At 41.2% G+C, this 15,872-nt stretch overlaps 1 protein-coding gene and 1 long non-coding RNA gene across 4 annotated transcripts in view; one reads left to right on the forward strand and one right to left on the reverse strand.

Moving 5' to 3' along the window:
• Positions 1-15,872, forward strand: part of LOC147348612 (uncharacterized) — a 197,340-nt gene that overhangs the window by 140,536 nt on the left and 40,932 nt on the right. The gene's annotated exons all lie outside the window — the stretch shown is intronic.
• On the reverse strand, positions 1,854-14,750 carry CCR3 (C-C motif chemokine receptor 3). The gene is made up of 2 exons (XM_086368395.1): positions 14,533-14,750; positions 1,854-3,324 (listed from the first exon to the last, which is right to left on the reverse strand). Exon 2 carries the CDS (start codon positions 3,311-3,313, stop codon positions 2,237-2,239), a length of 1,077 nt encoding a protein of 358 aa, XP_086224521.1. The 5' UTR covers positions 3,314-3,324; positions 14,533-14,750; the 3' UTR covers positions 1,854-2,236.

The raw sequence follows: 15,872 nt of genomic DNA on the forward strand, positions 1-15,872 counted from the left end.
CAGTAGCTTCCTGAGGGGCTTAGTTAAGAACATGACATGTGCTCAGCAAATGTTTTTTGAATGAATGGATACATGACCAGATGAATGACTGAACACGTGAAAACTGAGTATACCTTAGTGAGCACAGGAACTGCACTTGGTGTCATGGCCAGTAGGAGGTGATGCTGTAAAATTGTTCACTGTGTCACCTCCTTTTAAAACAACAACAACAGCAATGTATTTTGTAGACTTTGAGCATCTACTTTCTAAAACTTTATCAAGATCAGAGTTTACTTTGGCTATAAAGGATCTTAGAAATAATCTAACCAGGTCAGAAGTTCATTCATGGCAGAGGACATCTAATCTCTTTATGGCTAGTAGAATGGATACTATATATGAATAGTAGCCTAGTCTTTCATTTTTAAAATATAATTCTAAAATGTTTATTTAAAAAAAAAAAAAACACGTTCCCATGTTTCAGAGTCCAAAAGATGCAGAAGAGTGTTTAGAGAACTATCCTCCTTCTCTTCTCTACACATGCCCCTCCCTAAAGACAACCATTGTTCCTCTTTTCCTTTATATCCATTTTAAGAAGATGGTCAGCGCTTCTAAACACAATGAAAAATGTGTGTGTCTCTTTTTCGTTTTTTAACGTTCTGTTTTGCCCCCACCTTTTTTCCCCGCATCAACCATATACTGCTCCTAGTGTTTTAACTCTTCCTTCACACTGCCTCTTGGCCAGATTCTCCTCAGGGTGCTCCTGGCACCTCTCTTGATTAGTCGTTGATCTTTCCTTGTCTCCACACTTGCACTTGTCTCCTAACTTAGCTCCCTCCACAGTTCTGGGGCCTCTGCTCCATCCTCCATGTGATACCAGAATTATCTTCCTGACACACCATTTTGATTTCCTTGCTCCCCATGCCTTCCCCAATAAAGCCTGAGGTACTCTGCCTAAACATCATCCTCATCCCAGCCTCCCCACCTCACTCTGCCATCCACCCACATTCGTGCCTTCCCCTCTCCTCACTGGCTTACAGAGCCTTCCCCCCAAACCTCCCACTTCTTCAGAGACCTGCTCAAAAGCTACTTCCTCCATTAAGTCTTCCTCCCTCAGATTCCAGTGGAAATGGTCTTTCTTCCTGACCCAGGTGTAGCATTGAGTATGCTCTTCTTTGCACTGGAGTTATTTGTTTCTGTCTTACATCCTCTACTATAGGGAATGTTTCATGGGGGCAAGGAACGTGTTTGTCTAATACAGTTTGGCATCCTTCACTTAACCTAAGACAATGTTTTTGCATCCTGCCTGTATCACCTAACACACAGTTACTGGATAAACAGTGAGAGTGGGGTAAATTAAGATAGTGTCCACACATCTCAGGGCTCTGAGAAGTTTCTATGAGCAGGACCTTTATTCTCTGTACTGCTGCTGCTGCTGCTAAGTCGCTTCAGTTGTGTCCGACTCTGTGTGACCCCATAAACAGCAGTCCACCAGGCTCCCCCATCCCTGGGATTCTCCAGGCAAGAACACTGGAGTGGGTTGCCATTTCCTTCTCCAGTGCATGAAAGTGAAAAGTGAAAGTGAAGTTGCTCAGTTGTGTCTGACTCTTAGCGACCCCATGGACTGCAGCCTCCCAGGCTCCCCCGTCCATGGGATTTTCCAGGCAAGAGTACTGGAGTGGGTTATTCTCTGTACTGAAAATGCCAAATTGCTCTTCTTCTATTCTCCCCCTTGCCTTCAATCTTTCCCAGTGTCAGAGCCTTTTCCAGTGAGTTGGCTCTTTGCATCAGGTGGCCAAAGTATTGGAGTTTCAGCTTGAGCATCAGTCCTTGCAATAAGCTGATTTATTACATTGTAATAGTAAGAAGAAATGTAATTGATTTATTAATATTTCGTTTATGTTTATTATGTTTCATTTATATCAATAACTGGCTGAAGTTAAGATTTAAGATATAAAAAGCTTGACTAGTTTATAGCTGCATATAGTAACCATCTAACATTCAGGTGCATTAAAATTATGTGACTCGAGTGAATCAAGCAAAGCTCTGCTTTTCAGGGTTCATAAGAAGTCATTGTCCAGCCGTTGACCTTTGGTAATGACTTTGGGGTGCATAGATACACCGTCACCATTGTGTATATATTTTAATGGCTTCAAGAGCTATGGCCATTGTGCTGGAAGTCCAAAGGACTGGTGAAGAGGTCGATGTGTTGGCTTCATCTGTTCTGTACATCTTCTTTAGGCAATGTTCTGCATCTGACCTAAAATACAGCAGAGAGTTCCTGCTCCCCTGTTGATGGGGAGACAGAGCTGGTTCTTTCCAGTTTTTCACTAGGAAGAAATGGCATGAATTTTCCCAGGTAGGTGGCCATATATCTGTGGAAAAAGTGGCGGAGGTGCTTCCGGAACCTCTCACCAACGAAGGCATAGATCACGGGGTTGACACAGCAGTGCGTGTAGGCGATCACCTCTGTCACCAGCATGGCCAGGTCCAGCTGTCTGCTCTGTTCACAATCAGCCTTCAAGTGCATTTGAAAAGCAAAGAGTAGGACAACCAGATTGTAGGGTGTCCAGAAAATAAAGAAGACCACCATAATTACAAAAATAAGTCGAATGGCTTTATATTTTTTTTTACTGGGGCATCTCAGCAGTGTTTTAATAATTCCTGAATAGCAGATGGTCATAACAAGCAGAGGCAGAGCGAGACCCAGGATATTCATTCTCAGAGCATGGAATCGCTTCCAGGCATTTTCATTATCCTCTGGGTAAAGAGGACTGCAGAAAGTCTGTCCAGCCTCCTCTTGGGTCTCATGAAAGAAAAATTCAGGGAGGGCTGCTAGCCCTGCCAGGACCCAGGTGAAGATGCTGGTAACAATACCAAAAGTGACTGTCCGGGCTCGAAGGGCAAACACGGCGTGGACGATGGCAAGATACCGGTCTATGGTCAAGAGGATGATGAAAAAGATCTCACTGTACAAGCCCATGTAATAGAGCCCGGAGAGCAACTTACACATGCGGTGGCCAAACACCCACTCGTTCCACCTAACATAGTGAATCCAGAATGGCAGCGTGAATAGGAAGAGCATGTCAGAAATGGCCAGGTTGAGCAGGTAGATGTTGGTCATGATCCGGAGCCGCTTGTACTTTGTGAGTATCACCACCACCACCACGTTGCCCAGCAGGCCGGTCACGAACACCAGGGAGTACAGCGGGGGCAGGAACTGGGCCGCCAGCTCCTTGACGTTGCTCTTCTCGCATGGCAGTGCCGCCTCATAGTCGTAGGGTGTGGTCCCAGCAACTTCACCTACAGTTTCAATCCCATCGGCTGAGGTCGCCATTTCCCTTGTCCCTGTGATAGAAGAAGGCAAAAGTAACCCCACAGTTAACGATGATCGCTCCTTGAGACCCACACCAGTCAGTTTATTCACTTACCCACTAAAACCACATGGAATAAATAGCCTATACATTCTTCAGCATATATTTCCAAAGATGTATCAGATATGCCATGGGGCGGGGAGAAATGTTAGGAGTGAAAGATGCAATGTTTTGAGAGTCAGCATGATCCATCATGGGAAAAGAAACAAACATTGTGGATGGCAGTGAAGAGTGGAGATGTTGATCCTGAAAGCATTTGGAAGAAGAAATACAAAACAGGAAGAGATAGGTTGGGTAATGTTAACAATAATCTTATAATAATTATATTATCACTGTATTTAAAAATTTTGTTTTATGTTTTATGGTTTATATATGACCTTCAAAATCATCCATTTAAAAACCAAATGCTAATAATAGTGATTATTATCCTTAGAAATAACTACCCATTTCCATGGCTCCATAACATAAAATGCAAAATTTAAAAATACAGTAATGGGGAAATTGAACCTCAAAGAAATTTAATAAGGAGTCTAAAATCCTTTAGTAAGCAATTTCAAAAGTTCAGGCTAGATCTTCAGTATCTATGCTCAATTCTCTCATCACTGGATTCAAGTACAGTGATTTTTAACTTATAATAATTATTATAATTAGCTGTTGTAGTAGTTATTAACTGTTGTAACAATTGTAAGCAGCGTCCCCTTTTCCTGTTCCTGACAATGCTGACATAAGCCAGTCATGTGCCTACAACAGACCCCTTAGAGTTTCTCCCTCATAAAGAGGCTGAGCATGTACCAATGGGACTACTTCTTAGATTTTGGATTTTTTAGACCAGGATCCCTAGGGTCAGTGCCTGCTTTTCTTAGAATTACAGCCTTGGCTGGAGAAGAAGGAAAAAGAGACAAGGGAGTAGTCCATGAAAGGCAGCTAACCCCTACCCTGCTTCCTCAGGAGTCCTGCTAACCTTCTCTTTTCTGTGAAAGCACAAGTGTGAGGTCATGAACATACGTCAGCAGGTATTTCTCAAGGCAGGGCTTAGAAATGCAGTAATTGGAGCCGATGGCAAGGATTGTCTTTGCTTTCCTAAGAAAATACTGGGACCCTAAAGTCAGCACCTGTTGGGGTTCTGTGTGGTCCAAGTGACTGTAGAGAGGGGAGACATAGGAGCAGTTCCTGGCCATTCTGCTTGCCAGTGAGAAGACTCAGACAAGCCCTTAACTCTGAGCCTCGTTTATTCATCTCCAAAATAAGGATCATGGTAGCCACCCATTTGATGTGGTGAGCATCAAATCAGAGAGTCTACATGAGATCATATTTTAAACTAGAAAAAGAAAAAACTGTATGGTAGAAAGCAGAAGTGAAAGAAAGGCAATGAGAAGTGGTTTCACATGAAATCGGGAAAAAGTAGAGGCTCTTGGATAGAACTTGATCTATTTTCATAGCTCTGGCCTGGTCCATCATCTACTAATCAGTGACACATTCAGGCTTTCGAGGTTAAAAATGGAATTGAGTAGCAACTGACTTATATGATCTTACCAGCTTTTTTAAAATTCCCAATGGCATAATACACAGCAGCTGAGAAAAAGTACCCATCATTTGGTCTGTTATGCATTTTTGGTCATGAGAGTATCTCTCTAAACCTTAATGTTTAAGGCAAGAGTGGAAAGAGCCTCTACTCATCATTAATTATTTATATTTTCTTTCCTTTTCTCACAGACAGATCTGAAAACAAGTCAAACTTTAAAAAAGAATTTCACTGAAGTGTTTTCCAACTTGAAGATCATCTTTAATTCATGTGTCATTTCCATAAATCCTACATGATGAGTGTAAGATTATAGAATCTTGTGAGGGGGAAGGGGCCTAGACTGCAAAGCACTGGAAAACAAGTAGAGTTAGAAGTCAAGTCCTTGACCCCTAGTTACATGAGATCAGAGACACAAAAACAGATAGAATTTTTACCTGTCTGCACTCCTAATCACAGTCCTTGCAGTTTGGAAAAATAATATAGTAATAATAAATGAACAACATCAATCATAAAGAAAAGGAAAAAAATAGTAAAAACCACCCCAGATCTCACCATGATGAGTTTACTACCATTAACATTTCTCTATATATGCATACGTGGATACAAAGTTTTACATAAATTGACATCATACTCCTTTAGCTGATTCACTAAAAATGCCCATAGTACAATTTGGTTGTGCAATGTAAATGAAGTTTCTTTAGTTTCCAAAACTATCTGAATCTCTTACCAGCTTCCCACCTGCTGGGTAAAAGAAAACAGTATTCACAAATTTTAGTCCTAAGTGGTTTAAATTTAGTCTTATCCTTCCATTCATTTGAATGATAACTTTAGGTTTTACTCATCCTCTGTTAATCAGCTTGTAATTTCAGTTCCTTGTCTCCTCTCATTGGTCCTTTCTAAGATGGCAGTAGAGAAGGGCCAGCATGACTCGATGCATGGGCAGAGGGAGAAGAGGGTGCTCTAATCTCCTGTTGGTTCTTGATGGACGTGACTGGTGTCTGCTAAGGTGGGGGTCGACCCAGTCCCAACCCTGAGTCTTTGTGCTGGCATCTGCTGCAGTGTTTGTAGTAATGACCTCAGGATCCATTCATTCTCAGTCCTCCCCAGGCACAGTGACCTCTCCAAGGTGATGGAGTCTTCACTCAGCCCTGTAGAATGGAGAACCACACCACCATCGAGTTCCTGGCTCAAGCTCTACTCTTTCTTTTGAACTGGCAGGCGCCCGTCAGACATGCTCCTCTTTGACTCCATGTGCATGTCCTGTACAAACCAAGGGACACGCAAGACTGCAAACCAGATCTTTTTTCTGCCTGACCACCAACTTAACTGCTCTGGCCACCCCATGTGGGTAAGGAGATACTTTGCAGAGAGATATCCTCTTGAGAGTCCCCTAGTTTATCAAACAGCTCTCCAAACCCCCTAACTCTGGTCAAAGCCTGGATGGGAGAGATAGGACACACAGCTGTGACTGCTTCCTTCCAGGGTCTCTTTTCTTATAATTTCTGAAGTCAGAAGTCGGGGAGCCCTTTCCCTGCCATTCTTGTCTGGCCAGCTCCAATAAATGTATATGCAACCTCCATCTATACTATGATAAATGGGATGAGGTGATGGATATCTCAAACTTCATAAATTCACATTCACCAGTGTAAAATTTTAGTGAGTGTTGCAAAGTTGAATTGAAAGAAAAAGTATTTAGAATTGGGGATCCTTCTTTAGAAAATATATTTAAGTTTGAAATGTCATTCTGATTATATAAAAAAAAAATCTAATGGTGATGCTCAATGCTGGTGAGTTTGCAGTGAACCTTATTCATTGCTGGAACACTTACTCATTGCTGGTGCAATGTAACTTGTTTTAATAAATTTTGTATCTAACATGAGCCATCGAGATACACATGGCTTTAATCCATTAGTTCTAGTCCTGTGATTTTACCCTGAGGGGAAAAGGTCAAAAATGTATTACCAACACATAATGTGCACAAAGATGTTCGTTGTGGCATTGTTCTCATAGTAGAAAACAAGAAATGAGAGCAGTCTAAATGTTTGACACATGAAGGATGTTTTGAATAAATTGTAGTCTGTTTAAAGAATAGATTATTATGTAGTCATTAAAAGTAGTTTTGGATACCAGATAAAATCACAGACAGATGTTTATAAGAACAAAGAGAATGCAAACAAAGATTGCAACAACGTGAAATTATATGTACATATGAAAGGCAACAGGCAAATAATCAAAATAGTTGTGAGAGGTAGGTGGATTATCATTTTTAAAACTGAAAATCTTAAATTTTTCTGTATTTCCTTATCAGTTAAACTGTCTCTGAAAGCTAATGTTTTTAGGCAGGCACTGCTAGAAGATTTGGCAGACATTTTCTAGGGTGAAAACCTAGGCAAATTACAAGATGAAGGGTTTACTCATCAGAACTTGAAACCACAAACTGAAATCTAAGGAACTTAAAAAAGAGGGCACACTAGGCAAAGCATTTGAATTTTGTTTTCAGATTAAGAGATCTGAAATTTGTTTCAGATTAAGTGCTAGGTTCTCCCCTTTGATCTTGGGTTGAGCTGGCATCCAACCACCTAGACTTGGAGAGGGGAGGCGTCTTTTCGGGTCTTGGGACCTGCATTGGCAGGGGCTCGGCCAGCCTCCACGGGAAGAGTGAGACGGCAGGTCAGATGACCGCAGTGGGCACCTGCGTGAAGACAGGTGGCCCGTGGGACACCAGCTCCCTGGATGCCTCCAAATTGTTTGTGTAGATTTATTAGATTATTTATGTATATTATCTGATTAAACAACTGCGTTTCAGTATTCATTTCCAGTATGTCTTATCTTTTAGAACCATTTGTCCTATTAGATAAACTTTTGGATCCCGTAGTCAATACTTACAAAAACATAATTTTGAGTGAAATTTTGTTACATTTGTAAATAAGTTTAGGAAGAATTGATAACGTTACATGTCAGGCTTTTATATTTGGGAACATACTATGTCTGATTACTCTGCTTACCATAGGGCTTTAAGTTTTTGGTGTTGCACGTTTCTTTTTACATTTTTGTCTACCTTTATATTCCTCAGGTTATTGTGAATGAGATACTTTTCCCTAACAAATTTTCTAAACAATTGTTGGTAGTATGAAAGAAAATACGTGTTTTAAGCTGACTACCTTACCGACTTTTAAAAATAAATTCCTTTAGGACTACTAGGTCAATAATCAAATTTTTTGTGAAGCACTGACAGAATTATATCCTCCTTTCTGGTATTTCTCATTTGTTTCTCTCACCTTATTGCTTTGGTGGGAACTTCCACAGTGATGTTAAATAATAGTGGTGTTTCTGGTTCCTGATTGTAGTTAGACATCCACCCTCCAACCTTTCAAAGTCCCCAAAGTACAAAAAAGATATTATTAATTTGAAATCTGTTTTATTCTAAAACTTTACTAAAGTGGAAAACTGCCATGCCTGTGATGAAGAGTGCTGATCCTTGACAGTAGTGGAAGTTTGGTTGAACTCAGTCATGTCTGAAAAAGGGCCACGTGCTGAATGATATCCCAGTTTAGTAACATCAGTAATCTGGGGTGTGTGTGTGTGTGTGTGTGTGTGTGTGTGTATTTCAGTGTTGAGTCTCTCTGAGGGGGATCAGCCTCTCAGGTGAACTTGATGAATCTTCTAAAGTATATATAACAGCAGGGGAAGGAGAGGGTGGGACGATTTGAGAGAGTAGCATTGAGATATGTACACTAGGGTGAGTGAAACAGAAAGCTAGCGGGAAGCATATGTGTAGCACAGGGAACTCAGCTTGCTGCTCTGTGATGACCTAGAGGGCTGGAATGGGGTCGAGGAGGCTCAGGAGCGAGGGGACCAATGTATACTTACAGCACAAACCAATACAACATTGTATAGCAATTATACTCCAATTTAAAATTAAAAAAAAAAAAAAAAGAATATAGAGAAGAGAGGAGGTTGTGAAGTCACTGCCTACCATCCTGAATCTGCCTGTCCATCTAGAAGAGCTCTGCCCACAGACTTCAAGTGGTCAGTATTCCTGCAGGACCACCTGCTGTGAAGATCAGATTCCAAGCCTAAGGCCCTAGATACTTTTGGTTTCATGGGTATTGGTGCCAGGGAATCATAGTCATAAGATTTTTCTTGCTTATATATCCTTGGTCCTTTTCAGTATAGGATAATGATTGAATTCCTGAGTTTGAAGAAATGACTGTGTGACATAGAGCAAGTAGGTTACCTTCTCTGTGCCTCAGAATCTGTATGTGTAACCTAGTGATAAGAAGAGTTACTGCCTCATTCATTCAGCAAATGGGGTTCTCCAGTCAGTCATTCAGCAAATAGTTAATAGCAACCTATGACATGCCAGGCACTGTTCCAGCGATACGGCACATCCGTGAACGGTATAGACAAAACTCTCTGACCTCATGAAGCTTATATTCTAGTCAGGGAATAATCGATAGCCAAAAGCTACAGTGTCTCACATGGTCATGAGTGCTGCAGAGAAAGGTAAAGGAGATGAGAGAAGGCAGCAGTAGGGTGGGATTGGAGAGAGGCAGTTTAAACTGGAGAGGGTCAACAAGAAACTCATGAGATGACATTTGAGAAAAGTCTGGAGGGAGGCGAGAGAGTGAGTTGAACAGGTTTCTGGGGGATAAGAGGAACACCAAGTGCAAATATCCTGAGGTGAGAGAGTGGCTGGACAGGTTCTTAGAGGAGCAGAAGGGTTTAGTACGGCCGAAAGAGAAATGAGGGATGGGTATTATGAGAGGGAGTCACAGAGACATGAGGAGCTGTGGGCAGGGGTTCTGTGGAGCTATGCAGCCAGGAAGAACTTCAGCTTTTCTTTGAAAGGAGTAGGGACTGTAGGTAAGTTTCCATTAAACTTGACATTATCCTCCTCATATTCTGTAAGGATTGTTCTGGTTGCCATGTGGAGAATAGACTATGGAAGCACAATTAGAAACAAGGAACCAGTAAGGAGGCTGAAGCTCCAATACTGGGCCACGTGATGCAAAGAACTGACTCCTTAGAAAAGACCCTGATGCTGGGAAAGGCTGAAGGCAGGAGGAGACGGGGATGACAGAGGATGCGATGGTTGGGTGACATCACCGACTCGATAGACATGAGTTTGAGCAAGCTCTGGGAGTTGGTGAAGGATAGGGAATCCTGGTGTACTGCAGTTCATGGGGTTGCAAAGAGTCGTACACGACTGAGCGAGTGAACTGAACTGAAAGAGGCACTTATGATAATACAGGGAAGATGTGACACTGGGCAGGGCTTGGCAGTAGAGGTAGAAAGGGTGAGAATAGACGGATTCTCTATAAATGCGGAAGCAGCCACAGGATTTGTTGACAGCGTATGAGTAAGTGAGAAATAGTCGACGACTCCAAGAGTTTTGTCTGAGCAACTGGAAGGATGGAGTTGACACCAACAGAGATAAAGTCTGGGGCAAAATAAGCCTGAATTGGGGCAAGCAAGTCTGAGATTGATTATATGCCATCCAAGTGGAGATGTGCAGTAGGCAGTTGGACAAACGGCTCCGGGGAGAACTGTTGACTGAAAATACAAAAGTGACAGTTGTCATCACATAGATGTAAAGCCTTGATTCTGGAAAAGAGCACCGAGACATAGGTGTAGACAGCAAGGGACTGCATCTCCAGGCATGCCAAAAGTCAGAGGTCGGAGAAAGGAGGAGGACACAGAAAGAGAGACTGAGAAAGGGTGGACAGCGAGATCAGAAAAAACGCAGAACTGGTGTCCCTGAAGCTGTGTAAAGAAAGTGTTGCAAGGAGGGGGGAGTAATGTGAGGACTACATGAACCCATGTGAGAACATCAGCACACAGTGCCAGGCAAATGCAGGCTAGTTCTTCTCCCTCTCCCTCTACTCACTGACATTCTCTATTTTTTCAAGTTTTCAGCCCTTTTCAGAATTTCTTACATCTTTTCCAAAATAGGATTTCCTCCATCTAAAGAGAAATTCTTAGCTTTCCACAAATCACCAGTCTGTAGCCCATTACTCAGAGTTACAGAAAACACAGTGATTGGTATTCAAAATGTTTTAAAAAGGTATTTCAGCCTTCATTAAAATCTGTAGTTACAGTAAATGAGTTTGAATTTCTACAAATGGTTTTGGATCTGTACCAAATTAAATAGCCTAATAGGAACCCAAGAATATATTAATCCATTTATTTACTGACATTCCAATGAAGAATTATTGATAATTCTTTCACAAAGAAATAATTATCTTTCACAAATATGACAGGAATAGAGAGAGAGAGAGAAGTGACAGGCTGTACTCTCCTAAAGTTTTTGAATCTCTTTACTGTCTCTGAGTTACATACCTCCAACCTTTTTAAGTTGGAAGAAAAGAGGAAGTTTAAGAGTTGAACTGAGAGTATCCTCAATTGCAAGCTCTTTAGAAGCCAATCCCAAGAGCTGGTTCAGTCTTCATCAATATTAATAGATCATCCAGAACAAAGGAAATCTACCCGTCTGATTTTCCATCCACCTCTCTTCTCAGCTACCCCTTCATGTATTCATCCAATTATCTGTCCATCTAGCACCTTGAATTGCTTCCCATGTACACAATCTTAAGCCAATCCTCCTTCCCTTTCATTTCTTTCCACAGAAAACCTGGGTAGTCAGAAAAAACAATTATTTGGTACAGCACTATCCTGTAGACCTTTCTTGCAGTGATGGAACGTTCTGTGTCTGTGCTGTTCAGTAAAGCACCTAATTGAGCACTTGAAATGTGGCTACTGCTGTTGAAGAACTGAGATTTTCATTTTATTCAAATTTTATTAAGTTAAATTGGAATGGCCACATGTGGCAAGTAGCCACTCTCTTGGACAATGCAGGACTATTGCCCAGTACAATGCTTGACAAGTAATAGCTGCCTAATAAATGCCTCTTAAGTGGATAGAAGGATGGAGCAGAAAAATTTTACCTTTTTTCACTTTTCAGATTATGCGTTTGAAATGTTAGATTCTCTTCAGGTACCACATCTTATGAGCATTGGTATCTACCTGCAGCATAGAACAGGCTAGGATGATAAAGGTCTAGAAACATCAATGGTATTTCACAGAACTTGGAATGTTTTATATAAAAATTAAAAGTCTTCAGGTTTATTTTAGTTTGTTTTCTTCTTATCCCAATATGTGTACATCTTTGATCTGGACCAAAGTTTTCTAAGGAGTTGGACACGACTGAGCGACTGAACTGAACTGAACTGAACTGAAAGTTTTCTAATCTTTTTTTAAAAAAAGAATTGGATTAGAATGTCCTGGGTTCCCTTGAGATGGGAAAATCTATAATGTGATAGCTTCTGCTGTAGAAAAAGGAAGCAGACTCTACAGAGAGCAGAAATTTGATGGTAGTAGAGGAAACTACATTCAGTCACATGTGGGAAAGACCTTGGTGAGAACCACATTGTGCAGGATGGAATGGGCTGCCTTGTGAGCCAATGAGCTCCTTCCCTGGAAATACACAAGCACCTCTGAAGGTTGAAATCTTGAATAGATGAAGTCTTCTTCCCAGCTGCAGGCATCTCCCAGCTTTTATATTTTAGGGCAGCACATGGACTTCCTCAGCTTCCAGTCATTAATATTATTAGAGCAAAGATTATATTCCATTCTTGGAATGTAGTCAGTTAAGTGACTTGGTTTCATCCACCTGCAAAGTAACTTGGAATAGTTTTTACCAACTTCTTTGTTCAAAGAGTAGATTTACTCACTATGTTCTAATACCAGGTCTTTCCAGTGTGGCTGTATGTTTAATGTTTGTATGCAGGCTGATACGTGATTTCATTGAAATAGATGATCCTGAAAAGTGTTTTATGGGGAAATTATGCCTGTGCAGTCAAAGTACACATGGCAGGAGTGTTCAGTGTACTGAGGGTCAGTTTCCTGGCCCCTGGTATTTCCACCTCCACCTGTGTCTTGAAGAGAGAACCATTACCTCTTTTCTAGGCATATTTGTTACAGTTGATATCACATTTGCACACCCTTTTGTATTCTGGTACTTAAAATTTTATTGCTGTTGTTCAGTCACTGAGTCATGTCTGACTCCTTTATGACCCCATGGACTGTAGCCCTCTAGGCTCCTCTGTTCATAGCATTCCCTGGCAAGAATAGTGGAGTGGGTTGCCATTTTTTCTGCAAGGAATCTTTCCAGCCCAGGGATCCAACCTGTATCTCCCTGAATTGGCAGGTGGATTCTTTACCACTGAGCTACCAGGGAAGCCCCACCTGCATCTAATTCCATGTGGTTAAAAATTATATGAAAATATAATTTGTAATGACTTCAACATACTGTATATTTATGGTTTTTTAATCATTGTCTTACTGTCGTGTGATTAAGTTGTTCCCTTGCACCTTTACAAATAATGCTGCAGTAAATGTCTTTGTATTTTTATTAGTTTGTTAAAGTGGATTTCTCAAAGGATAATTTCTACCTCTAGTCACATTTCTAAGGCTCTTGGTGCATTTTGCCAAATTGTTTCCAGAAGTTGTATAACAATTTGTATTCTATTTCGTATTGGTGCCAGTCTCAACAAGCACCCATCAATACCAAGATCTAAAAGAAAAAAATTACTTGGCCAATTTTACAGGTAACAAGGGTGTCATTATCTATGTAACTAATACTTAATAACTGAGGGGTTTTTTTAGCTGTAATTATTAGTCATTAGTATTTCCTTTTCTGTGAATTATCTGTTTATGCCTTTTACCCTTTTTATTCTGCTGGATATATCTGCCTTTTTCTTATTGAGTCATGCAGCCCCTCCCTAGAGAAATAACTCAGCCTGCATAGTTCATGATAATCGTCACCATTTTCTGAAATGAGTTGCAGACATGCTCCAATTCCTATCGCTTCCATGAACCAACAACCCCATATTCCCACTCCCTCCCCTCAAAACACTTGCCGAACACAGTTAACTTTCATCTCCAACTGGTTGAAGGTTTCCCAGAAGATTAGAAAGACTTTCTATCCCTACCCTCTAATATAGATCCAAGAAAAGCAGTCAACTTCGTAGATCCAAACATAAAAAGACCAAATCAACCGATCAGCTGATTCATCTGACAGCCTGACTTAGAGTGGATTTTCAGTGAAATATAAAAATTTATATATATACAAATGTAATATACATGTATGTGCACACATATGTCAGTTATACTTTCACTGCTTCTTACTAATCAATATTACGAACGCAAAACTACTAAAGAGGACCCTTTTGGAGTGGCCATCCTCTCAATTGTTGAGAATTTATGAAAGCAGAGGGAAGACAACATGGACACAGTTGTGGACAGGTTGACTGAAGAGGGTAAAAGGCTAAGTTTGGATGAGTGGAAAGGCAAACACATCATGATACAGGTGAGAGAAAGGCAAAATGGGAAAAAGCAAGAAGAAAACGGACATATCTTACAATCAGCAATCCCACTTTGGCCCCATACTACCTACTGCAGCACAGCCGACGTCCCTCTACACCCCGTCCATCCAAGAGCACTCCTGGGAGGTGTAACTTCCACCTGCCAAGACTCCTTGCTCCATCTCCTTTTTCCTAGAAACCTGACTGTCTTCCTGGAAACCTCTCCTGAATAAACCACTTCTGTTGCATTCAATAGGTTCTTGCCCAGATGAGAACAAAAAGAAGATGATGGTACCTGCTAATTTAGCAAAGTCCTTTATGTGTCCAGTGATAGCTTAGGTCTTGCCACTCATGAAACGGAGATGCCATCTGATACCACCAGAGACATTAGTAAGGTAGGAAACAACACAGCTTCCTGTTTCAAAGAGTCTTAGCTTCTCAGGTTTTGCAAGTTTTTGAAAAGATAATCAAGTCTGGAGTAGTTCTTCTTTTCTATGATTGAGATCACACACTAAGCAAGCACTCAGTTGAGTAATCCTTGAGAAGAATGCTGTTGATGTCAGTAACTGTTTGGGGGATTCTGCCTTCCCTTGGAATTGCTCATTGTTTTGGAAGAGGGATCGATTCTTGAATAAGCATGCATTGACCTGTCAGGAGACAGGATAAAAAATGAAATTGGGATTTCCTTGTAATTACTCTGCAGAGCTGAATGGGAGACTTAGATGAGGCAAGTTGTACTATGGGTTTAAACAACCCAAGACGACTCGAACTTGAATTTCAGTTAGGGCACCCACAGCTGCATGGCCTGGGTTAATCGTTTAATCTTGCTGGACCTCAGCTTTCTCATCTGTCAACTTAGAATGATAATAACTACATCATAGGGTTGCCATGGAACTAGCTAAGATAAATATGCAAAAAGTCTCTGAGGACTGTCCAAAGCTAAGCAAATGTAAGGGATGAGTAGAATACCACTGAGACCTAAGCCTCACGGGGAAGAGCCATGTGCCTGCTCCATGTGCTGATGTGTCCATGGCACCCAGGATGGTCTTGGGCACAGAGCAGGTGCTCATCCAATGTTTTGGGAAGAAGTCTGACCATGGATGGTGCAATCTGTGATGCAGTGGCTAAAGTGGACAAGGCAATGAAGTTCACCAAGTGTTCATCAGACATCTGCTGTATATGCAGGAATGTGCTTTATACTTCAAATGATAAAGAAAAGGTAGGAAGGAAAGACAACAACTTTGCTGGGAGGGCTCATGGGCATCCTGGGGCCCCAGTTTGAGGAAGCTTGATAGTCAGCATCTCGGCTCAAGTGGTCAGCAGAGACAGTCAGAGAAGAGTTAGGAGAACTGGAAGCCTCTCCTCTGAATATGAGAAAATAAGTCACCGTTGCTTTGTTATTATAGAATTGGCCTTTCCCATGGGCCAGTTATTCTCTGAGAATCATGATCACATAGGATTCTTGTTAGAAATGTGACTCGGGGGCCTGTGTAAACTCTGGAAGGGCACTGGTGACTCTGAGAGATCTTGGTCAGATTTGTCATGTATGTTGGGAATTTCTCCTGTGGGTTTTTTTTTTTTTTTTTTTTTGGTATCAAGAGTATTCATTCCAGGTTGTAGCCCTGCATTAACCCT

This window comes from Bos grunniens, chromosome 22 (assembly GCF_055505025.1).
Source record: "Bos grunniens cultivar Pamir isolate PY7600 chromosome 22, Bosgru_T2T1.0, whole genome shotgun sequence".
NCBI classification, from domain to species: domain Eukaryota; kingdom Metazoa; phylum Chordata; class Mammalia; order Artiodactyla; family Bovidae; genus Bos; species Bos grunniens.

What these genes read in the sequence shown, in the direction of transcription:
- CCR3 (XM_086368395.1), bottom strand. Translation starts at nt 3,313, where the DNA reads ATGGCGACCTCAGCCGATGGGATTGAAACTGTAGGTGAAGTTGCTGGG.